This window comes from Xyrauchen texanus, chromosome 9, assembly GCF_025860055.1.
Source record: "Xyrauchen texanus isolate HMW12.3.18 chromosome 9, RBS_HiC_50CHRs, whole genome shotgun sequence".
NCBI lineage: Eukaryota > Metazoa > Chordata > Actinopteri > Cypriniformes > Catostomidae > Xyrauchen > Xyrauchen texanus.
In genome coordinates, this window is record NC_068284.1 from 28,617,091 (window position 1) to 28,639,668 (window position 22,578).

General features: G+C 36.6%; 1 protein-coding gene across 1 annotated transcript in view; it reads left to right on the forward strand.

Moving 5' to 3' along the window:
• Positions 1–180: 180 nt before the first annotated feature.
• The window catches only part of LOC127648766 (phosphatidate phosphatase LPIN2-like), a 55,289-nt gene continuing 32,891 nt past the window's right edge, over positions 181–22,578 (forward strand). The window contains exons 1-2 of the mRNA XM_052133521.1: positions 181–431; positions 16,965–17,165. Coding sequence (XP_051989481.1) covers positions 16,974–17,165 — 192 coding nt within the window. The 5' untranslated portion in view covers positions 181–431; positions 16,965–16,973. The remainder of the gene's footprint in view (positions 432–16,964; positions 17,166–22,578) is intronic.

Genomic DNA, 22,578 nt, shown 5'->3' on the forward strand with positions numbered 1-22,578 from the left:
CTTTCAAAACTACAAAAATAAACTAAACCGGGTCAATCTAAAGAGCGCCAGTGAGTCAACATAACATATTCACAAATAAACTTTTGAGGAAGTTGAGCTTGGGGGAATTAAATTCAAGTGGATCACGTGAGGCCTCTTTTAAAATTGCCTTCTGTGTCGCGTCATGGCACGTCACGGAAAGTCGCCGCTGCTTGTCTGACCGGGGCCCGTTGCGGCCGTGCTGTATAAGTGACCCCCCCGAAAAACATTATACTGTTATGATACATAAGAGCACCAGAAGGGATCTAGTCGGTGCTGAAAGGGGTAAATATTTAGGTTACGTTTGCACTCTTTAAAAAGTAAATGAATAAGTCGGCGCGAGAGAACAGCGGGCAAGCTAACGGCGGCGATCAAACGTCAAATTTCTGAACAGCAACATCAATCGCTGAAAGGTAAACATTACACTGAACCATTCTGACTTTACCATTTACGTTAAATATATAAAGTGTGTGTGTGTGTGTGTATTTTAATGACAGAAACATGTCGATATTTGACAATAAGGTGATGTAAATGTTATTTAAGCCTGTCGGCTAGTCGAGCTAGCCAGTTTCCAGTATGTTGATGCTCTGACAGGAAATTTCCCTGTCAACCTCTGTACTAAAATTACACGCCAATGTCTTGCGACTAAATGTCGAAAATCGCGTTAAACCCAAACACTATGTATGTGTGTTCAAAGATTATATTTAGAGTGAGCTAATGCTACAGTATCACACATGTAATATCACACGCTGTCCTAATATGATATTGCTCTCAAAGCAAAAGAACGCAACTAAACCACATGATGTCATTGCACTGGACAACAGTATTTAACTTTTTTGCATGGTGAGTTTAGTTGTAGATAGGTACATTTGAAAAAGAAACATCTTGTTCAAAAACTACAAATGATTTCGCACTAGCCCATTACAAAAATGAGTTCCTTCATCTAACAATGTGTCATTATTTTTCCTCAATCAACCTGTTTTTCTGTTAAACAATGAGCAATGCCAGGCCCGAAGACTATTATGTGCTGTTAAAGAGCTGTACTAAAACATGTCTGAACATGCTGAAACTATGAGTAAATAGCAAATTGATTCTAAATGTTTAGTCATTATAAACTATTAGATGCCAGTCAGCATGTTTATCTCTGTGTAATCATTATGTGGCCCTCTCTAGCCCTCGGTTGTTAAATATGAATTTTATCAATATCTCTCATATGGCTTAGATGTTTCTCTTGAACGATTAATGTATGGTTCTGACATTGTTTTACTACTAAATATCAAAGCATTGAAAGTGAAAACTTTTAACCTCCAGGGCATCTAAGAATTTGAGGAACTGCACTGTGATGCATGCCTATTTTGACATTTCTGAATTGCACTGAACAAGAAGCATGTGAATGAGTGAGAAAGATGAGATTTTGCCTGGCTAAAAAAAAGTTGCACACTAATATTTAGTCGGACCACCTTTAGCTTTGATTACGGCGTGCGTTCATCGTCGCACTGTTTCGACAACCTTATGCAACGTCACAACATTTATTTCCATCCAGAGTTGCATTGATTTTGGCCGAGATCTTGTATTGATAACGGGAGAGTTGAGAAACACACAACTTTTCCAGCACATCCCAAAGACTTTAAATGGGGTTAAGTTCAGGACTCTGTGGTGGCCATTTCATGTGTGAAAAGGATTCCTCATGCTCCCTGAACTACTCTTTCACAATTTGAGTATGATGAATCTTGGCTTTGATTCCTGGAATTTGCTGTACTGTCAGGGAAGAACAAATTAATTGTTGGGATAACCTGGTCATTTAGTACATTCAGGTAGTCAGCTGACTTCATTTTATTACTGTATAATTTTGCTGAGCCTATACCTGACCAATTGAAGCAACCCCAGATCATAACACTGCTTCCAGAGTCTTGTTCAGTGGGCACTATGCATAATGGGTGCATCGCTTCATGCACTTCCCTTCTTCCCTGATGTGCCCATCGTTTGGAATATGTACTCATCAGACCCATGACATTTTTCCATTGCTCCACAGTCCAAACTTTATGCTCACCATCAAATATACAGTGGGTACGGAAAGTATTCAGACCCCCTTACATTTTTCACTCTTGGTTATAGTGCAGCCATTTGCTAAAATCATTTAAGTTCATTTTTTTTCCTCATTATTGTACACGCATATTGACAGAAAAACTCAGAATTTTGACATTTTTGCACATTTATTAAAAAGGAAAAACTGAAATATCACATGGTCCTAAGTATTCAGACCCTTTGCTGTGACACTCCTATATTTAACTCAGGTGCTGTCCATTTCTTCTGATCATCCTTGAGATGGTTCTACACCTTCAATTGAGTCCAGCTGTGTTTGATTATACTGATTGGACTTGATTAGGAAAGCCACACACCTGTCTATATAAGACCTTGCAGCTCACAGTGCATGTCAGAGCAAATGAGAATCATGAGGTCAAAGGAACTGCCTGAAGAGCTCAGAGACAGAATTGTGGCAAGGCACAGATCTGGCCAAGGTTCCAAAAAAATGTCTGCTGCCCTTAAGGTTCATAAGGGCACAGTGACCTCCATAATCCTTAAATGGAAGACGTTTGGGACGACCAGAACCCTTCCTAGTGCTGGCCGTCCGGCCAAACTGAGCTATCGGGGGAGAAGAGCCTTGGTGAGAGAGGTAACGAAGAACCCAAAGATGCAGTCGGGAGATGGGAGAAAGTTGTAGTAAGTCAACCATCACTGCAGCCATCCACCAGTCGGGGCTTTATGGCAGAGTGGCCCGACGGAAGCCTCGCCTCAGTGCAAGACACATGAAAGCCTGCATGGAGTTTCAAGATGGTGATAAATAAGATTCTCTGGTCTGATGAGACCAAGATAGAACTTTTTGGCCTTAATTCTAAGTGGTATGTGTGGAGAAAACCAGGCACTGCTCATCACCTGTCCAATACAGTCTCAACAGTGAAGCATTGTGGTGGCAGCATCATGCCGTGGGGGTGTTTTTCAGCTGCAGGGACAGGACGACTGGTTGCAATTGAGGGAAAGATGAATGCGGCCAAGTACAGGGATATCCTGGACGAAAACCTTCTCCAGAGTTCTCTGGACCTCAGACTGGGCCGAAGGTTCACCTTCCAACAAGACAATGACCCTAAGCACACCGCTAAAATAACAAAGGAGTGGCTTCACAACAACTCCGTGACTGTTCTTGAATGGCCCAGCCAGAGCCCTGACTTAAACCCGATTGAGCATCTCTGGAGAGACCTGAAAATGGCTGTCCACCAACGTTTACCATCCAACCTGACAGAACTGGAGAGGATCTGCAAGGAGGAATGGCAGAGGATACCCAAATCCAGATGTGAAAAACTTGTTGCATCTTTCCCAAAAAGACTCATGGCTGTATTAGATCAAAAGGGTGCTTCTACTAAATACTGAACAAAGGGTCTGAATACTTAGGACCATGTGACATTTTAGTTTTTCTTTTTAATAAATGTGCAAAAATGTCAACAATTCTGTGTTTTTCTGTCAATATGGGGTGCTGTGTGTACAATAATGAGGAAAAAAAATGAACTTAAATGATTTTAGCAAATGGCTGCAATATAACAAAGAGTGAAAAATTTAAGGGGGTCTGAATACTTTCCGTACCCACTGTATATATATATATATATATATATTTTTTTTTTCAATTAGCCTCACTAACAAGTGGCTTTCTTGTGGCCTCAGCTGTTTAGTCCCGTGTGTGTGTGTGTGTGTGTGTTACTTTCACTATTAAACATAGCCATGAGATCTACTGTTGATTTATATTTACAATGTGCCTTCCAGCGTTTTATTGATCTCTGATCATTCAAGATTTTTTTTCTGACCACATTTCTTCCATGAAGCTGACTGTTCACCACAATCCTTCCAGGTTTTATGATGCATTGGAACTGTGTTAAGAACTGTCCAGTGATTTCAGCAATATCCTTTTGAAGATTTCTTTGCTTGATGCCGGCCAATAATTTGCCCTTTCTGAAGCACAGTAAGATGTTTTTCCATGACCATGGGATACGCCTTCCGACATGGTTATTGAAGAAATGAGAAGCTGCACACTGCATCGGTTAGGTTTAAAAGAATTGTTGCCAGCTGAAACATATTAATCACTGCAATAATGATCCAATCAGAAGTATCTGCTTATTTAAATCCAAATTGTGACTTTTGTTCTTTTTTGGCCAGGCAGTGTATAACTCCAAAACAGTAGAGAATAAATAACCTTATCCCTAATTTTGCTGCATTGTTTGCTCTTTGTATCTCAACCTGAACTGGATAACCTTTTTCCTCATGTTATGTAAGTTAAAGACTCTGTGCCAGGCCTTTTACCCCACATCTCATTTCCCAGCAAAGTACAAAACTATGATAGTCCAATTTAAGTAGATGGTTGAACTATGATAATGTTCCAGGTTCAATATAATTTAAGCTCCGTCAACAACTTGTGGCTTAAAGTTGATTTTTACAATAAGTAATTTCTAAGGGTGTTAATCGTTGGGTTGAAATCAATTCGAATCAAGATTCAAAGTTTTTTGATAATATTTACAAAGATTTTTTTCTTCTGATTCACAATTAAATTTTATTTGATTAATGATTCAATTCTGCATTTAAAAAAAAAATGCATTTATAGTATTCTATAAATACTCCCCTAATGTGTCTAAGACAAGAAAAATACATAATATTAAGATGCACTGTTGAGCAAAAACATTATGGCCACCTGCCTAATATGCTGTTGGTCGACTGCGTGCTGCCAAAACGGCACCGACCCACCAAGTCATCGACTCTACAAGACCTTTTAAAGGTGTCCTGTGGTATCTGGCACCAATACATTAGCAGCAGATCCATCGAGTCCTGTAAGTTGTGAGGTGGTGTCGCCATGGATCAGAGTTTTTGGTCCAGTACATCCCACAGATACTCTATCGGATTGAAATCTGGGGAATTTGGAGGCCAGGGCAACACCTTGAACTCTTCATCATGTTCCTAAAACCATTCCCGAACAATGTGTGCAGTGTAGCAGGGCACACTATCCTGCTGACAGAAGCCACTGCCATCCATCAGGGAATACCATTGCCATGAAGGGATGCACTGTGTGCTGTGACTAGGGTTGCAACGGTATGAGATTTTCACGGTATGATAACAGGCTCAGAAAATATCATGGTTTCACGGTATACGGTATTACACAATTACTATTATCAGTGAAAACGGAAGGGTGTTTTTTTTTTTTGAGCAAACACTTTATTATAATTGAAACTTGAAACCATTTATTTTATTGAAGTATGTGTAAAAAAAAGTTTTTATATAAAAGTAAATAAAATAAATAGAATTATATAATCGAATTATAAACATGATAAAAAATAGTATGTAACTATAACATGTTATATAACTAAAGCATGTTAGTTTATATGTTAAATGAACTACTAAATGAAAAATAACATCAGCTGTGTGAGCTCTTAAAGTAATGTCCTATGATTATTAACAGTTAATATATACTGCTCCTGTCTGTACCTTTAACTCAGTGGTTGTCAACTGGTTTTGCTTCAGGACAGATTTTATATTGGAAATCAAATGCCGACCTGCCATAGATTAAACATAACCTGTATTTAATGTATCTTGGGTTGCATTTCCATTTATGTTGTATAGTTTTGTTCATGGCTTTCCAGTACAAGGACATGCAGCAAGTGACATTATTTTTGTTGTTGATGTCAACTTTTGACTTCCATCACACAACTGAATAACACAGACTGCATGACTATGATAAATGAATACAGCAGGAGTTCGATTAACATACAGGCGTGAAGGGACTTCAACATTTCTAAATTGCACAAATAATAAATACATAAACCTATTGGCCGGCTACTAACTCTGGCTTGCTTTTGCTCGCATGTCAATGATTACTCCTCCGTGGGTCAATGATGCCGAGATCTACTTTTATCACTGAGAAGGTTTATCTGCAAAATTAGTAGCACCAAACATCACAAGCAGCCTGAAGAATGGACAGAGTAGCCGTATAACACTTTTCCTAGAGCAGAATATTGCACTACAGATCGTTAAGTTTGATCAAAGGGGAAAGCGAGAGATATAAATGGCGCACTCGCTTGCATGGTGCATGGTTGCCAGATTGCACAAAATAAGTAATACATTAGGGGGAATCTTTCCAATTTGCGCAAGTATAAATCTCAAACTGGGGGTGTTTTATCTGGTAACCATGAGCATGGTACATGCTTGTGAAGATGCGTTATGTCCCAAGTTAACTGAAATATCCAATGAAAAATAAAAACGCTTTTACGATAAATGAGGCTGTAAATTGCCCATGTCTGCTTAAGCTGTTTGTGAGATTATCATTAAATCTGCCTCAGCAGTCTTAAATCGTGTGTGTGTGTCGCAAGTTGACGAGTCTGTCAGGTAGACAAGGTGGAAAGGAGATGCGCATGTGAGATTCTCCATCTGGTTGCATTTTTTTTCTCAATACCGTAGATAAGCAAATGTACATGGTATGATAACCGTCAATTTTCAAACCGTGGTATACCGTGAAACCGGTATACCGCTGCAACCCTTGCTGTGACATTCCTCCTGTAACCATCATTAAAATTTTCTGTGACTTGTGCCACAGTAGACTTTCTGATGGTTCGGTCCAGACAGGATAGCCTTTGTTGCCCTCGTGAACTGATGATCTTTGGGAACCCAACACCCTGTCGCCGGTTTGTGACTCCCCAGTGCTGACCAAGAGGACCCCACAAGCCTTGCCATTTCAGAGGTACTCTGACCCAGTCGTCTGGCCATAACTATTTGGCCCTTTTCAAAGTCGCTTGGGTCCTTTAATCCTGCCAATTTCTCCTGCGGTCAACACATTGACTACGAGAACTGATTGTTTGCTTTCCATCTCAGACCTTGATATGTGGCCTTAATAGGAGATGATCAACCTTATTTGCTTCACCTGTGAGTGGTCATAATATTTTGGCTCATCAGCGTGGTTTATTGCACCAAAACAACTTGAAAGAAAATGGGAACATGAATCATTAAAAAAATCAAAATATAACCTATGACTACTTTCAGTTTCCTCAAGGCCTGCCACAAGTCAGCAGCCTCTCCTATCATTCCTTGGTATGAGCAACGAAAATACCAAAGCAATTACGAGGAAAATTATGTAATTCATGGCCCTGGATGAGCAGATGTTCTCCATAGTTGAGGACAGAGGCTTCAGAAATCTGATAAATTTCCTCGATACAGAATAGGAGGTACTTTCCGACGTCGCGTTGCCCGAGTGGTTTAATCTCGTGTCATGTAACCCACGCAGCCTGTTATCTGTCAACATTTGGGTACACATATCCGGGAGCGGGGAAGGGGGTGCTGGATGGCAGAGGCAGGCTAAATACATACAAATTGTGCCGTTGTGATTTAACGTAATTTTCCCCAGCGTGTCCGATATTAAAATCAGTGCGACACACATTGCAAAAGGCGTGGGGATTGTTGATATGGCTTCGGGATATGAAATTCAATTCTTCCATCCAGCTGTTGTTAAATGTACATGTATATTTAGTTTTTTTTTCGCCGGAGCACCAGCTGAGTCTTCTCCTCCCATCTACCAGTGATGCTTGATTTAACATCCCGCGTCAACTACCTGCGCAAATGGGTTGTAGGTTGCCAGATTGTGGTCATAAATGATTTATAATGTGTATGATGTGTCGATTATGTGAGTAGGATGCGTTTCATTCAATATCTGGCAACTGGACCACCTTGGAATAATATATTGATGTGATTATTCATATAACGTGGTTTGGCCCATACAAATTACGGGAGTTTTTAACAAAAATAACAAAACGGGAGACTCCCGGGAAAAATGGGAGTGTTGACCGGTATGCAAGCCGTTCCCGAAGCAGTGCTCAGTTTTACAACTGATATTTGTACATCTAACGGAAGTTGAGCGTATTGGACACTTCAGTTTTTCAGATATTTGGAATTGTTTTGTTAGACGAGTAATAAAGAGAAAAAGGTCCATTTATAAAAATAGTGAAAAGTGACATCTGTTATATAAAGCAACTCATTATAGTTAATATAATAGGATGTAGTTAATTGTTATTTCTACCTCTTTCTAGTCACAGAGCACTTTATTTTGAGAGTTGTTTAAGTGAGAGAAGATCCTGTAACTTAGTGCAGTTTGGGGGAAATTGTAATGTTTAATAATTGATTTTATTATGAAAATAAAATTTAGCATTGAAGAAAGGTAGATTTTGTTTGTATATGTGGTCAATAATAGTTCTTACTTAGAAAGAAAATCGGAATCAGAAGAAATCTGCATCGGCAGGTCACACTTGCAAAAAATAAGTAAATGTTTCATTCAGAACACAACACCGAATGTCAGAACTTTATTTCCCCATCATATATGGTGGAGTTGAAGTCTGTGATGTAGGAATACTTTGGGTATTTAAAAATAATAATTATGGTTACCCAGTTTGTTAATTGTAATGAAATATGTGCCGCCTCATGCAGGAAACACTCCAAACCTTAAGTAGGGGAGAGCTGTGGCTTTGTGTTGGCTATTCATTGTCAAACAGTAATTTTGGCACTTGACAAAGTTAATAAATTACTTCTATTGAAATTATATTTGAGTTTATCTTCCATTTTATTTTAATTAGATCAGATACAGTTGTTGAAGGGGGATTTTATGCTGTATGGTAGGCTGAAATGATTAGTCAACATTGTCGACAAGAAAAAAAAAACTGTTGTCGAATAGTCATTTGATCTCATTTAACGTAACATGGGATCTCATTTAACGTAACATGGGATCTCATTTAATGTAACATGGGATCACATTTAATGTAACATGGGATCACATTAAACTGCTAATGATGACGCGCGAGAGCTGCACTGCAGTTCGTGCAAGACTGAGGAGCTGAAGATTTACACAGTTCACAGTCAAGATGCACTCTAAACTTTCCAAACAGATTGAGGTGATTGTAGATCTCAAAGTATGTGGGAATTATACAACAAAAACACATAAGTAAATTCAGAATCACTCTCATTGTGGAATAAGCGAACCGGAGCTCTTTAAAGGACAAACCCAGGCACTGCATCTTAAATGAAGGCATATTTAATGAGCTTTATTAAAGTTCAAATAATACAGAAGCAAATCATGTAAATAACTGCAAACTCCGAAACTGGACTTTCTCTGCGCGGTCAGCGCCTCTTCTGAGTTGACAAATGTCCCGATCTAAGGGGGAGAGTTGAAACTGCATCCAGCTGATGCACTCTCTGTTGTTTGAGCTTGCATGCATAATGCAGCTAGATTATAATGACTTATTGAATCATAATATATGTGTCACTGTGCATTTCTTATTGTGAAGATATACATCTTTATTAATAAAAGGTAGTTTTTTTTTTATGTGAGTTAATGATGGATTGAAGTGAACCGAAAGGTGAGAAAGGGTAGTCTTCGCCCCATTATACACTGCAACAAAATACATTTTTGATTTTGTTTTGGCTTGTTTTACAATAGAAATACCTAAAACTCCTTTTTAAAACAATGTACATTTTCTTTAGCAGCTATACTGCAGAAGAAAAAAACCTTTTCTGAGAATGTTGAATATAATATTAAAAATGCTAATATTTTAAAATATCTAAAAGTCCTTTAAAAAGATGCATTCACCTGAGAAGCAGCATATAAGATATTTATGCTTGCTTTTAGAGAATAGATCTTGAATACAAGTATATTTGGTCTTTACTTCACTCGCAGCATTATAACCAAGTGAAGAAATACACTTGCATACAAAATACACTTATATTTAAGAGACAATTTTAAATGGAAAACAAGAGAAAAAACTTGATAACAATGGGATTTTTTGCAGTGAATTTCTTTACTGAATTAAACGTAATAAGTACCCCCGTTAATTCAGTGAATGTCATTTTATAGGTATTTTTAAAAGATGATTTTGTCCTCTTTATTGTTAGTAAGCATGTTTAATTCAACCTTTTAAGTCGGGCCATAAAATGTATAATCGGTTAAGAACTAATGATTAAGCTTTGCAATAATCGGCGAATAGTCTAATAATCGTTAGATTAATTGATTATCAAAATAATCGTCAGTTGCAGCCCTCCTGTATGGTCGTGTTGCAATGTGCTCCGCACCTGTTACAACATGCCCCGTAGGCAGGGCATGTTGTAACCTTTCACTTTCCTTATTTCCTGGTAAATGGTGAAAAAAGTACAAGCCGTATTCATAAAACAAGACCACATATTTGTACCAGACGTGTACAATTGTGAAAAAAGAAAAATACTTTGAACCCCAAGTGCATTTACACAAACTTAAAACCAAAAAGTGTTAGTTTGTGCCCTGTCTTCCAAAAATCTATTTTTATTATTAATTTTTTGCAAAGATGGTACAGTAGGTAGACTAAAGACTGCCATACATAAGTAACACAACCAGATACAGTACACTTTTAACAGTTTTGAAATGACAAAATGTAGGTTTTTAGGACTAACTCGCTAGAGCTCTTGCAACCTTATGACCAATTTATTTCTATATAATACAATCAATGTATTCCTATTTTCCCAACAGATTAGGTTCCAAATAATATATTTCTGTTTTTCTCGAAATATAGCTTATACTTTCAATTTTACAGCTTGTAGAAATAATAGTCGAAAAGATGACAGTTACCTCTGCTTCTCATGGCTTAATTGCACCGCAGTGCAAACAATGTGAAGATTACAAATTTGTGTTAGTTTTGTTTGGGTTTTTTTTTTTGTTTTGTTTTTTGACAGTTTGCACTTTCAATCGTTATTGTCCTTGGGAGGCATTTCATTTGGTAGACAGCAGCCAATAACACAAAAACATTTAAAATCAAACAAAAATTAATTTATAAGCTATTTACACTCAAAAAATATTTTAGCCTATTTTTAAGATGTATCCATTTTCAATTTAATAACAAATTTCCATCTAATTGAATTGAAGAAGAAAATGTAATGAATAAAACTTTTTATACTGAGATTTATATAGATTTATACATTTTATTTGGTTAAAGATTAGGCAATTCAATTAGATGGAAATTTATTAAATTGAAAATGGATACATCTTAAAAATAGGCTAAAATATTTTTTGAGTGTATATGGCTTATAAATTCATTTTTGTTTGATTTTAATTGTTTTTGTGTTGAGTGAATGAAAGTAGGCCTAAATGCTGGAATATACAGTGCATCTGGAAAGTATTCACAGCGCTTCACTTTTTCCACATTTTGTTATGTAACAGTCTTATTCAAAATAAAAAATTCATTATTTTCCTAAAAATTCTACAAACAATACCCCAAAAGGACAACATGAAAGAAAAGTTTGTTTGAAATCTTTGCAAATGTATTAAAAGTAAAAAACGAACAAAATCATATGTACATAAGCATTCACAGCCTTTGCTCAATACTTTGAAGCACATTTGGCACCAATTACAGCCTCAAGTCTTTTTTGAGTATGATGCTATAAGCTTGGCACACCTATTTTTTGGCAGTTTTTCCCATTCTTTTCAGGACCTTTCAAGCTCCAAGTTGGATGGGGAGTGTCCATGGCACAGCCATTTTCAGATCTCTCCAGAGATGCTCAATCAGGTTCAAGTCTGGGCTCTGGCTGGGCCACTCAAGGACATTCACAGAGTTGTCCCATAGCCACTCCTTTGTTATCTTGGCTGTGTGCTTAGGATCGTTGTCCTGTTGGAAGAGCGCTCTGGAGGAGGTTTTCATCAAGGATGTCTCTGTACATTGCTGCATTCATCTTTCCCTCAATCCTGAATAGTCTCCCAGTTCCTGCCTCTGAAAAACATCCCCACAGCATGATGCTGCCCCCACCATGCTTCACAGTAGGGATGGTATTGGCTAGGTGATGATGTTTTCTACAGACATGACACTTGCCATGCAGGCCAAAGAGTTCAATATTTGATTCATCAGAGAATTTTGTTTCTCAGGGTCTGAGAGTCCTTCAGGTGCCATTTGGCAAATTCCAGGTGGGCTGTCATGTGCCTTTTACTGAGGAGTGTCTTCTGTCTGGCCACTCTACCATACAGGCCTGATTGGTGGAGTGCGGCAGAGATGGTTGTTCTTCTGGAAGTTTCTCCTCTCTCCAAAGAGAAACGCTGGAGCTCTGTCAGAGTGACCATCGGGTTCTTGGTCAACTCCCTGACTAAGGCCCTTCTCCGCCAATCGCTCATTTTGGCGACAGGTGGACTCCAATCAAGTTGTAGAAACATCTCAAGGCTTATCAGTGGAAACGGGATGCACCTGAGCTCAATTTTGTGTGTCATGTCAAAAGATGTGAATACTTATGTACGTGATTTTTTTTTTTTATTATTATTTTCTTTTATAAATTTGCAAAAATTTCAAACAAACTTCTTTCAAGTTGCCATTATGGGGTATTTTTTTTTTTAGAATTTTGTGGAAAATAATGAATATAATCCATTATGGAATAAGGCTGTAACGTAACAAAATGTGGAAAAAGTGAAGCGCTGTGAATACTTTCCAGATTCACTGTAATTAATAAAATTGTCTATCATTCAAATGTCCCTACCACAGAGCTACTCACCATCCATGCAGACGATTAAAATTAAACGTCAGTTTAGTTATTCTCAATGATGTCTTGCAATGTGCAGTTTATGGTGACTACCTCTTCAAGCTTCAAAAGAATGCAAACTTATAATTCAGAAGTCCATTAAATTATTCTACGAGACTCATGAATGTTATGAGCATACAATAAGTTTTGGTGAGAAACAAACTGAAACTGAATGTATTATTTAGTGAAAATCACTGACAATTTATCTTCTGTGCGTGTTCATGATAGGTCACAAGAGCAACGGTTTACCCTTTCTGACATTGGGGCTTCACACTAAGAGTTTCCTTAACATAAGGAGTTTCTTGCAACCGGCACCAGATGCTTATATATTTGGATATCATCTCCCAGTAGTCTGAAGTTCAATGTTGCTTTTGCATGTTTGTTTATGAGAAGCTTTATAATTGCACTTTGTTTCATTATTGTGGTCTTGCTAATCTATAATTGTTAGTTTCATTTTTGATTCTGCCTATTGACTATGCAATAGCAGTGCAGCCTGAAAGGTCAACAACCCTTCTTGGTCTGCTGTCTTCGCAAATAACAGACATTTTGTGCTACACCTGATATTTTCATTATGCAGGACAGGTGGACTGATAACAAATACCTAACACATACACGTGTTCCCAGTAAAATCACAGGTGCACAGACCAATTTGCTCCTCCTCTAGGTCTTGTTTGCCAGCTAAATAAAGCGGGTGATTCAAGAAAAAAAAAAAAAAAAAAAACTTTGAACACCTTATTTCAAAGTTTGCTTTATTTTACTTGAATTGTAAAATGAAATACACAGTCCAGACTTGGCTAAATTGGGTTTATTTTTTATCTCATATCTCCTGTAGAACCAAAAGACCTTCTGGGTTGAATGATTAACTAAAGTATGCGGAATGTTTCTCAGAATCAGCACGGTGGATGTTCTCCTCATGTGATTGTGCATTGGGGTGAAAATATGACTACTGTATTCCTCTAGCCCCCCTTTTCAAGGCCCTTATCAGGAGTCAGCCCCACTGGCCCCCTCGCAGGAAACATTTCTTATCAGTTGCAGAACCACTGGCCCCGGACTGTTGCCTCATTGGCTAGAGAGGTTCTAATACTTAATTGGTTGATTTTTGGTAGACATTTTCTCAGATGACATGATTTGATGAAACCAAAATACAGCTCTTATGCAAGTGTATCTTGTAAAGTCAGACAGGTTACAGCAGTTTATACATTATTTACATCCCAGAAGGGAAGGTCAGTAAGTCAGACCAGGTAGGTGGGCAATTGGATATAGTGTTTTGGATAGCAGAGGAAAAGAGTGTGTTTGTAAGGGAGGAAAGACTTAAGGTGAATAGTGATGAAAAGACTGTGACAGTGCAGAAACAGAGCCCATTGGCAGCTGTACTGAAGTGGACAACAGTGAACAAGATTATTCCTTATCCCTAAGGGCATCATGGTCCTGGGTGATTAAGCAATGCAAAGACATCTGTTCATTGGTATCTGGTTGTAGCAAAAATATTCCAGCTAAGCATTAATTGATAGATCTGCTGTTTATATAATAATTAGCTCCCTAATTTTTCACAGATCGATCATCAGCAGATTTATATTTGCCTGAGAGATTGAATCCTAGTTAGGGCTCTATGAAATCCATTAGATTTTTTTTCCATATTCTGTGTTTTCTGTTTTATTATCCCCGAATTATGGGTTTTAAAGATTCTATCTTTTATTTTTTTATAAAACTAAAATGATCTAATCAAATTAATTCACAGAATTCTAATCAAATGAGAACATTCCAAAACACAACATTGGATTTTTATGACTGGATTCGGTCCATGTTTTCGCATCATGAAAATCGTAGGTACCTACCTAATGCATTTTACAGTTAAATTAGAATACCAATTAATTAAGCCAATCAAATTTTGTAATTTAAATGTTCAGGCTAGGTCATCAACTAATGTGTTTTATAGCGACACATAGGCCAGTAAAATAAATTATTTCCTGTCAATCAAAAAGAGGGTATAAGTGCGTTGAAAAAAAAAAATCATGCCTCGTCATTCAGAATTCAGTTAATGTAAGTTTAGAACATATAAAATTTAACTCCAGGTTGCTCCAGGGGGATTGTCCCTGTAATAAGTGCACTGTAAGTCGCTTTGGATAAAAGCATCTGCCAAATGCATAAATGTAAATGTCATTTAAAACATGTAAAGACATAGAGAATAAAGTTATTATTTCAATGTTGAAGTTGTGTAATTAATTAAAAGTGAAAGTCATTAACAGTATTGAATAGGATTAGCCAGATCTTTATTTGCTTGATTACAGAAACGACCTTCAAATAAACGTATTTAAAAAGATGGAGATTTCCCAATTCTGCCATTGCAATGCGGAAAAAAACACAACAGACACTGCTGTCTTGCAATCTTATTACACGAACAATGATCAATATTCCATTAATTATTCCATTAGAATAAACCTAAATTTGCAAAGTTAACAAAAATAATTGTTTTGCTTTGTCATTATGGGGTTTGGAGTGTAGATTGATATGCTAAAATGCTTTAAATTATGTATTTTTTCACAAGGCTGCCACATAACAAAATGTGAAAAAAAAATGAAGGGGTCTCAATACTTTCTGAATGCACTGTATATTGTCTCTCTCCTAATCGGCTGCGTCTCTCTCCTGTTTTCTAATCGTGCACATTACACGTAAAACCAGGCTTTAGCCAAGTGCCGAACACGAGACAAATGTCATTACATTTGCTTCAGTGACCTGAAATGTAGCTTTGGTAACTGCCAATAAATGTTCAATGTAGGAAAAACCCTGAGGGTTAAAGTGATTGAAAGCATTTTAATTATCCATCAGTGTTTTTAAAATTCACTAAAAGCCAAAGAATTTTCAGTTACCAAAGACTCTAATGTAATATGCAAGTAGCGTTTTCCTTTTTTGTGGGTAATTTTGATCGGATCTCTATCCAGACACAGTGGAGACACATTTGACCTCCAATGTGTCTCCACTGACAATCCAATCAATTTGACAATCCAGCTAAAGAATATCCAGAGCTGTTTACTCATGGGGGACCTAGGCCGATCTGGGTCATATCCTGATCCAACTTCCCCTTCCTCTCTCTCTCAACCCTGCTTTCCTGTCATACTCTACTGTCCTATAAAATAAAGAGACCCCCCCCCCCCACAAAAAAAAGTGTCCTCTGTTACCATTCTTAAATGATACCCTTAAGAGCACAAGTGTTATTTAATCATATGCTGTACTCTGCTGATTACACATGCCTTTATGCCACAATTTTAAAGGCTGCAACTGCATGTGTGCAGCAATCTCTGCTTTCTCTTTGATAATGGTGAATGTTAATAGAAAATGGTTTATGTAAATTGTTTTTTTTTTATGCTAGAGGAAAAAGTAGGTTGGTTAAAAGTGGAAAATGCAAAATAGTGCAAAATATGTTAAAGACCTTGTTGAGTGCCCTTATGGTTTGAGAGAGTGCTCTAGTTATTTGCTCATAACCCCCCACCCCTCCTATTTTCATGTTGATCGACCTCATGAAGACCAAAATGAGCCCTCATGCTTTACATGTGGTTAAATCGGAGTTACTCATTGTCATTAGCATGACAAAACATTCCAAAAATAAAATGTATGTCAATTTACACAATCTGCACTGGGGATTAAATTAGCATGTCGCCTCATACCTTAAGGCAATTGACCTTAAATCAAGACAGGATGTTTTTTGAATAAGTTGCTGTTATCTATCATTGATTAAACATGCCAGCCATCAGTGTCCTCACAGTTCAGAAGGTTAGTGCCTCCTCATCCCTCTTTCCAAACACTCAACACTATTTGTGGTATTTTATTCTTGTAAAACAGGTTCTGGAAGAATGACAACAATACACAAGAAATGTGCATTGATATTTAACAGAATATTTCCTCCACTCCTCCCATGCCCTTGGACACTATATTCGTTTTTTATTTTTGAAAACCGCATTCGGCTTGTCTGCATGTCTGCTGATAACTTCCTTAAAAAGGCTGGCGGCCAACAAGAACTCTAGTTTCATTTTTACCATGAGTAGAGGGGCATCATACCACATTTGTAATGTTCTTGACATTTACAAGTACAATACAGTTCCTGCAGTGTAGGGACTCCTGATTGAGTAGCTCATCATTTGCCTTTAGAAACTAATTAGAAAAACCTTTTGCTGTGGATCTGGGCTCATTTGGTAGGACACCGATTGCCACAAACAAATAAAATATAGCAAATATGGACATGTAGATTTTACAGTTACATTTAATAGAAAGATTATTCCTTGTTTGCTGCATTTGTTGTCTCTGACAGTTAAACGTTTGTGTGACACTAATGTTTCACTTTCTATTCCTCTGTTTAGTCCAACACCATGAATTACGTGGGGCAGTTGGCAGGTCAGGTGCTTGTGACGATGAGGGAGCTGTATAAGGGCATTAACCAAGCCACACTCTCTGGCTGCATTGATGTAGTGGTAGTCCGGCAGAAGGATGGGACCTACCAGTGCTCCCCTTTCCACGTGCGATTTGGCAAACTAGGTGTGCTACGCTCCAAAGAGAAAGTGGTGAGTGCAAAAGTGAAAGTAGAAATATGTTTAAGAAAACATGCAGTTTAATTGTGGGTGTAATTCAAGATGTCCAGATGCAAATAGATAATAAAGTTGCTGTGCATTTTTCAAGCAGCTGAGATTCTGAAAAGTTTTAAAAAGCCAGAAAAATGAAAAGACATAGTCAATGTTATTGATCTGAGTTTTGGACCATATTTGATTTTTTGCTTTTTGGCCTGGAATCCATGACTGCTTAAATCCCCATTGTCCTTCACTTAAATGGGTCAATGAAAGAACAAACACAAGTGTGATCAAAGAAGCCCAGCTTTAAAGAAATTCACCAAAAAATCCCATACTTTTTCCTTTGTGTTCCAATAAAGAAATTTTGAAGAATGTTGCTCTTTTCCATGCAATTTCAATGAATGAGAATTGGGACTTTCCTGGTTAAATAAAGGTTAAATAAAAAAAATAAAAAAACTTTCAGACTTCAAAAAGACACAAACTTTGAAGTGATCATAAATGTAGTCCATACAACTTGTATGCTATATTCTGGAATTGCTGGAAGTGCTCATTGACATTCATAATGAACTATGAGGCAACATTTGCTGAACAGATACATATGTAGAGGATGTACTAATATTGGTAGTAATTTTATAATAATAATAATAATAATAATAATAATAATAGTAATAATAGTAATAATGGGTAATAATGGTAATAATAGTAATAATGGTAATAAAATAAAAAAGTGGGGTTTCAAACCACAAAATCATTAATCTGTTAAATTAGATAAATATTGAAAATTAATTTTTACATAGCTTTACTATCTAAGGATCACTAATTTGTAGTTCTATCAGAAATACATTGAAATTAGGTTTATTTTCTCTTATGGATAAAGAATCTTACATAAATAGTAATAGAAGTTTGTTGCTTTTTATTACCACGGTTCTTAAGATTTTGGCAAAAAAATTAATTAAGGGCTCAAACTAACACGGGTTAATGAAAATTATTATGCCTTATTTAGGAAATATGAGCAAAACAAATTTTTTTGTGCAAACCGTTAGTAAAACGGTTATTGTGGAATTTGTCCCATTCTTCATTTCGACAATTTACAAGCACATATTTACACATGTTTGCTCATATTTCATGAATAATGCCCAATGTGTTTGCTCCGTCTTTACACTACATATTATAATTTCTATAAGATTTTGTGAATGTAAGCATCTCAATGTTTCATAAGCATAAAATATAGGAATGGTGCCTGCAATGCCTTGAGTTTTGCTCTTTAGATTAAAATTATTTTGTATAGTTTGTTTTGGAAAATTTAAGATTAAAAAGGTCAAGATATATTCTGTATGGATTTATAAGTGTTTTGAGGCATAAATACAAGTATTTGTCTAGTGCCTTAAATTGTATACTGAATAAAAATTAGATGTAGTCAATTTGCTTTATTCATGACACATGAGCAGAACACTTGATTGTAAATCGTTAGTAAAATCATTCTTGCATAAAATGTCCCATTTACTTCAATAGGACAATTTACATAATGCATTTACACACACGTTTTTATACTCCTGTTTCATAAAGAAGGCTCATTGAGTTGTCTCAGTCATAACTCTGCATGTTTTTGTTTGCGTACCTAAAGGAGTATATATGGGTGCAAGCATTTCAATGGATATTTTGTAAGAATATTTAGGAATAAATTATAGTAGCAGTAACTTCAACACCTTGAATGTTGCAGAACCTGTACCATGGCTCTAGTTTTAAATGGTGTTATAATTTGTGTGAATTATTTTTTTAATTCTGTAGCATATTTGCTTGTATAATGTCAATAAATATACTATTAGCTTTTTAAGGCATGATACAAGTATTTTCGGTGCCTTAATATCAAATAAAAACAACCTGATGGGTGATTGATGCTTTAAATCATTTACAAGAATCTTTGTAATAAAAGTCATTGTGATCTGACATTGTTCTGGCAAAGCACTTCTTGCTACTACTTTCTGCTGATTCTGATGATATTTGCTCTGGGCTGCCCTCTGTCGTTTCACAAAATAGTACAACGGTGGGTGTGCCAAGTATAAACGCCTCTAGAATTTGGGGAGATGCGTGCACAGTCTGCAGAGACTAGCGCCAAATTCCCGCAAAATTATAAATAAACAAATATAGACTTTGATAGTGAACACAAAGTGCTTTAGCTTCACTTTAAACTATTGTGTAATGGCAAATGTTCTGGGTCATAGCGGGTTCATACGCGCAGTGTTAATGACACACAGTGACACAGAGGAGGAGATGCATGCTTTCTCACTTTCTGTGGAGTGATTAAAATTATGAAATTAAATCTCAAAGTTTTTGCTTCATGAGAAATAAGTGCTCGTGGATGTAATCATAGAGCATTAAAATAATGTGTGAAAGTGAAAAAATATGGACTGAAATATTTTTTTATTGCAAAATAGAATATAATTTGAGATGTGTGTGTGTGTGTGTATATAAAATATGAGTTAAAAAAAAGTGTAATATAAATGTAATGTAAAATGTAAACTTGACCAAAAGAAGAGACTTACTGTATTTAGTAATATTAAAATATTAATATTATAAAACATAATTTATGTCATAAGTGTTTGAAAATGATGAGAAGCTTGTTAATAAAACATTGTGTTCTCCATGGTGTAAAATGGACACTCCGCCTAAAGTCCCACTGATTTTTACAGTGTTGCTCTGTCTGAAATGCTCCGTTTTAAGCTGCCTGGCCCTTTAAGACTTAAATGTAAATACCCATTGTTGTGATTGGCTAACATCATGCAGCCCTTCCAATACAGGCATATTTGAAATACAATCCAAAGAAAAGGAAGACACTCCACACAACCTTAAAATTACATTTTTGGGATTACCCTATATACTCAACAAATTTCATCTGAATGTATCGAACTGTTCACTCAAGCACAGCATAAACTGTCAAATAGTCATGACATATGAAATATTCATGAATTAAATTGGTTACTTAAAAGTTTTCATCTCTCAGCCGGGTGCAGTTTCAATCTCTTCCCCCTTAGATCGGGACATTTGCGCAACTCGTAGAAGAGGCACCGACCACACCGAGAAATGCCAGTTTCTGAGATTATAGTTATTAACATGAGCTGCTTCTGTATTATTTGAACTTTAATAAAGTTTCCTTTAAAGAGCTCCGGCAATGAGAGTGCTTCTGAATTTATTATTAATTTTTTTATAATTCCCTAAAACTTTGGGATCTACATAAGATGAAGCTGTGAAAGTTTAGAGTGCCTCTGGACTGTGATCTGTGTAATTCTTCTCCTCTGTCAGGTGTGAACTGTAGTGCTGCTCTTACGCTTCATAATTGCAGTTTAATGTGATTTCATGTTACGTTAAATGAGATCAAACAACTATTAGACAACGAAAAATGTTCTCGACAAGTTTTTATTTTCGACGTTGTCGATAATGTCGACTAAACGTTTCAGCCCTATTGCAAATGATAATATGCTTTTAAACTCACCTGCTTTATTTGCTTGAATAAATCCGGGTGTCTGTCTTTCAGGTGCTTTTAAGTTTGATGTGTTTCCGCCTTTTGGCAGAAAATTGTGAAAGCAGAGTTTACAAAAGGTTTTTGCTGATCTATGATGTATGATCAGCCTCAAATCCAAAGAATATCCAAACCTGGCTTTTTCCACTTTTCGACAAGATTAAGTTGAGACACCGCAGCAGCTACTTTGCTTGTCGTCATCTTTTGCTTTTTGTGAGTGTTCGAAAGTTCCCGACTCTGATTGGGAACCGGGTAGAAAAAAACGGGTACCTTCAGAAATTCTGGTATCGTAAATTATGATTATTTTTTTTTTTTTTGAGTACTGACTTGGTACCGGAGTACTGGTATTTTTGACAACACTACAATAGTCCAATTTTAACTGCACCATCTTTCAAAAACAGTTCCTTTGCAAAGCCTGAATTATATTGTGACATGACGTCACAAGATTTCAGTGTGAATTGCTTGTGAAACAAAGTTCCAAAAATTTCAAATGAGACGTTTTTGCAGCTTGGTTTAAATAATTGTTATATTATATATAAGAAAAATAATTTTTCTATTAAGGAGTAAGTTTTCAGTTCTGAAACTTGCAGTATGTTTTTATAGTACAATGACCTCCGATTTGTCAAAAGATCAAGGAAAATGTTATTCCTCATGTCATGACCCCTTTAAATCCACAATTATCTTGAGGTTCTTATCTTCAAATTTACAAATATACATTACCTGTGCATTGTTTTGGTGGTTATTTTCAAAATACTTGTGCATGTGAGCCATTGTCTTTACAGAGAAGTGTACAGTGAACTGGCATGTCTGATCCACTGTTTGTGAGGGAGTATTCCAGCAGAGGGTAAAGGGTTTAGACCTACTGCATATAAACAGACCTGGTTTTCCATGTGACGTGTTGTAGGCACTGTGAGCTTTGTTTGACAGAATAGGCTAAATAAATGCTGGAATCTGACAACTTTGGGAATGAACCAGGAACTTTCCGAATGGTTATTTGATAAATGTATTTATTTGTTATCGTTTTTTTTAGCAGTTTTACAATGATGGATGAGCAACACACACACACACACACACACACACACACACACACATACGGTTACAACTTCGCTATGCGCTATAATGAAACAAAACACAAACATGTCCATTGGCAGTGTCTGTTAACAGTCGTGGGCAGAACCTGCATACAGCTTATTTCTGTGACTGTGCTTATGATTAATGGGTATTTAAAAAAAAAAAAAGGACTGGTTGGATTTGTATCATTATAGGGTGGTTGTGTACACACACTTCCAACACACATTTATGTTCAAACACAATGTAAAAGTGAATTTTGCATAATAGATCCCCTTTTTACTAAAGAAAATATTGTTGCAGAGGAAAAGGGCAGTAGACTTGATCAGTGAGGATTTACATTTGTGCATACTATAATATGCAGTGTTTATCTTCATCTGTAAATAACAAGAGTGTGTCATATTGAAGGCATTCTGATGTTTTCTATCACATAGAATACAGAGACAGAATGTTTTACCGTGTTTTGCATAAAGCATTTACCAGTGTGCTTGAAAAACAGCAGTGGATGGGGGGGATGGAACAGTTCTCACCATCTACAGGATGCGTGAAGAGGTTTAGAAAAAGGAAAGTGGTCTCTATGGCAACAGGTTTCTCTGAATAAGTAGAGATAGGAAATGGAGGCAGAGAGGTGAGTTTTGTCAAAGTTGCTTCTATGATTGGGAGATGGTCGTATAATCACCTTTACAATATTTCAGTCCTAGTTTGATAATTTTTATGCCAGTTCCTCAAAACAGTTTTTCAGATTGAAGAAACTAGCATAACACCATTTAATCCACAGTCTAGATAAGAGACCATTGACCTCACTTTATTACCACCATTATGAAA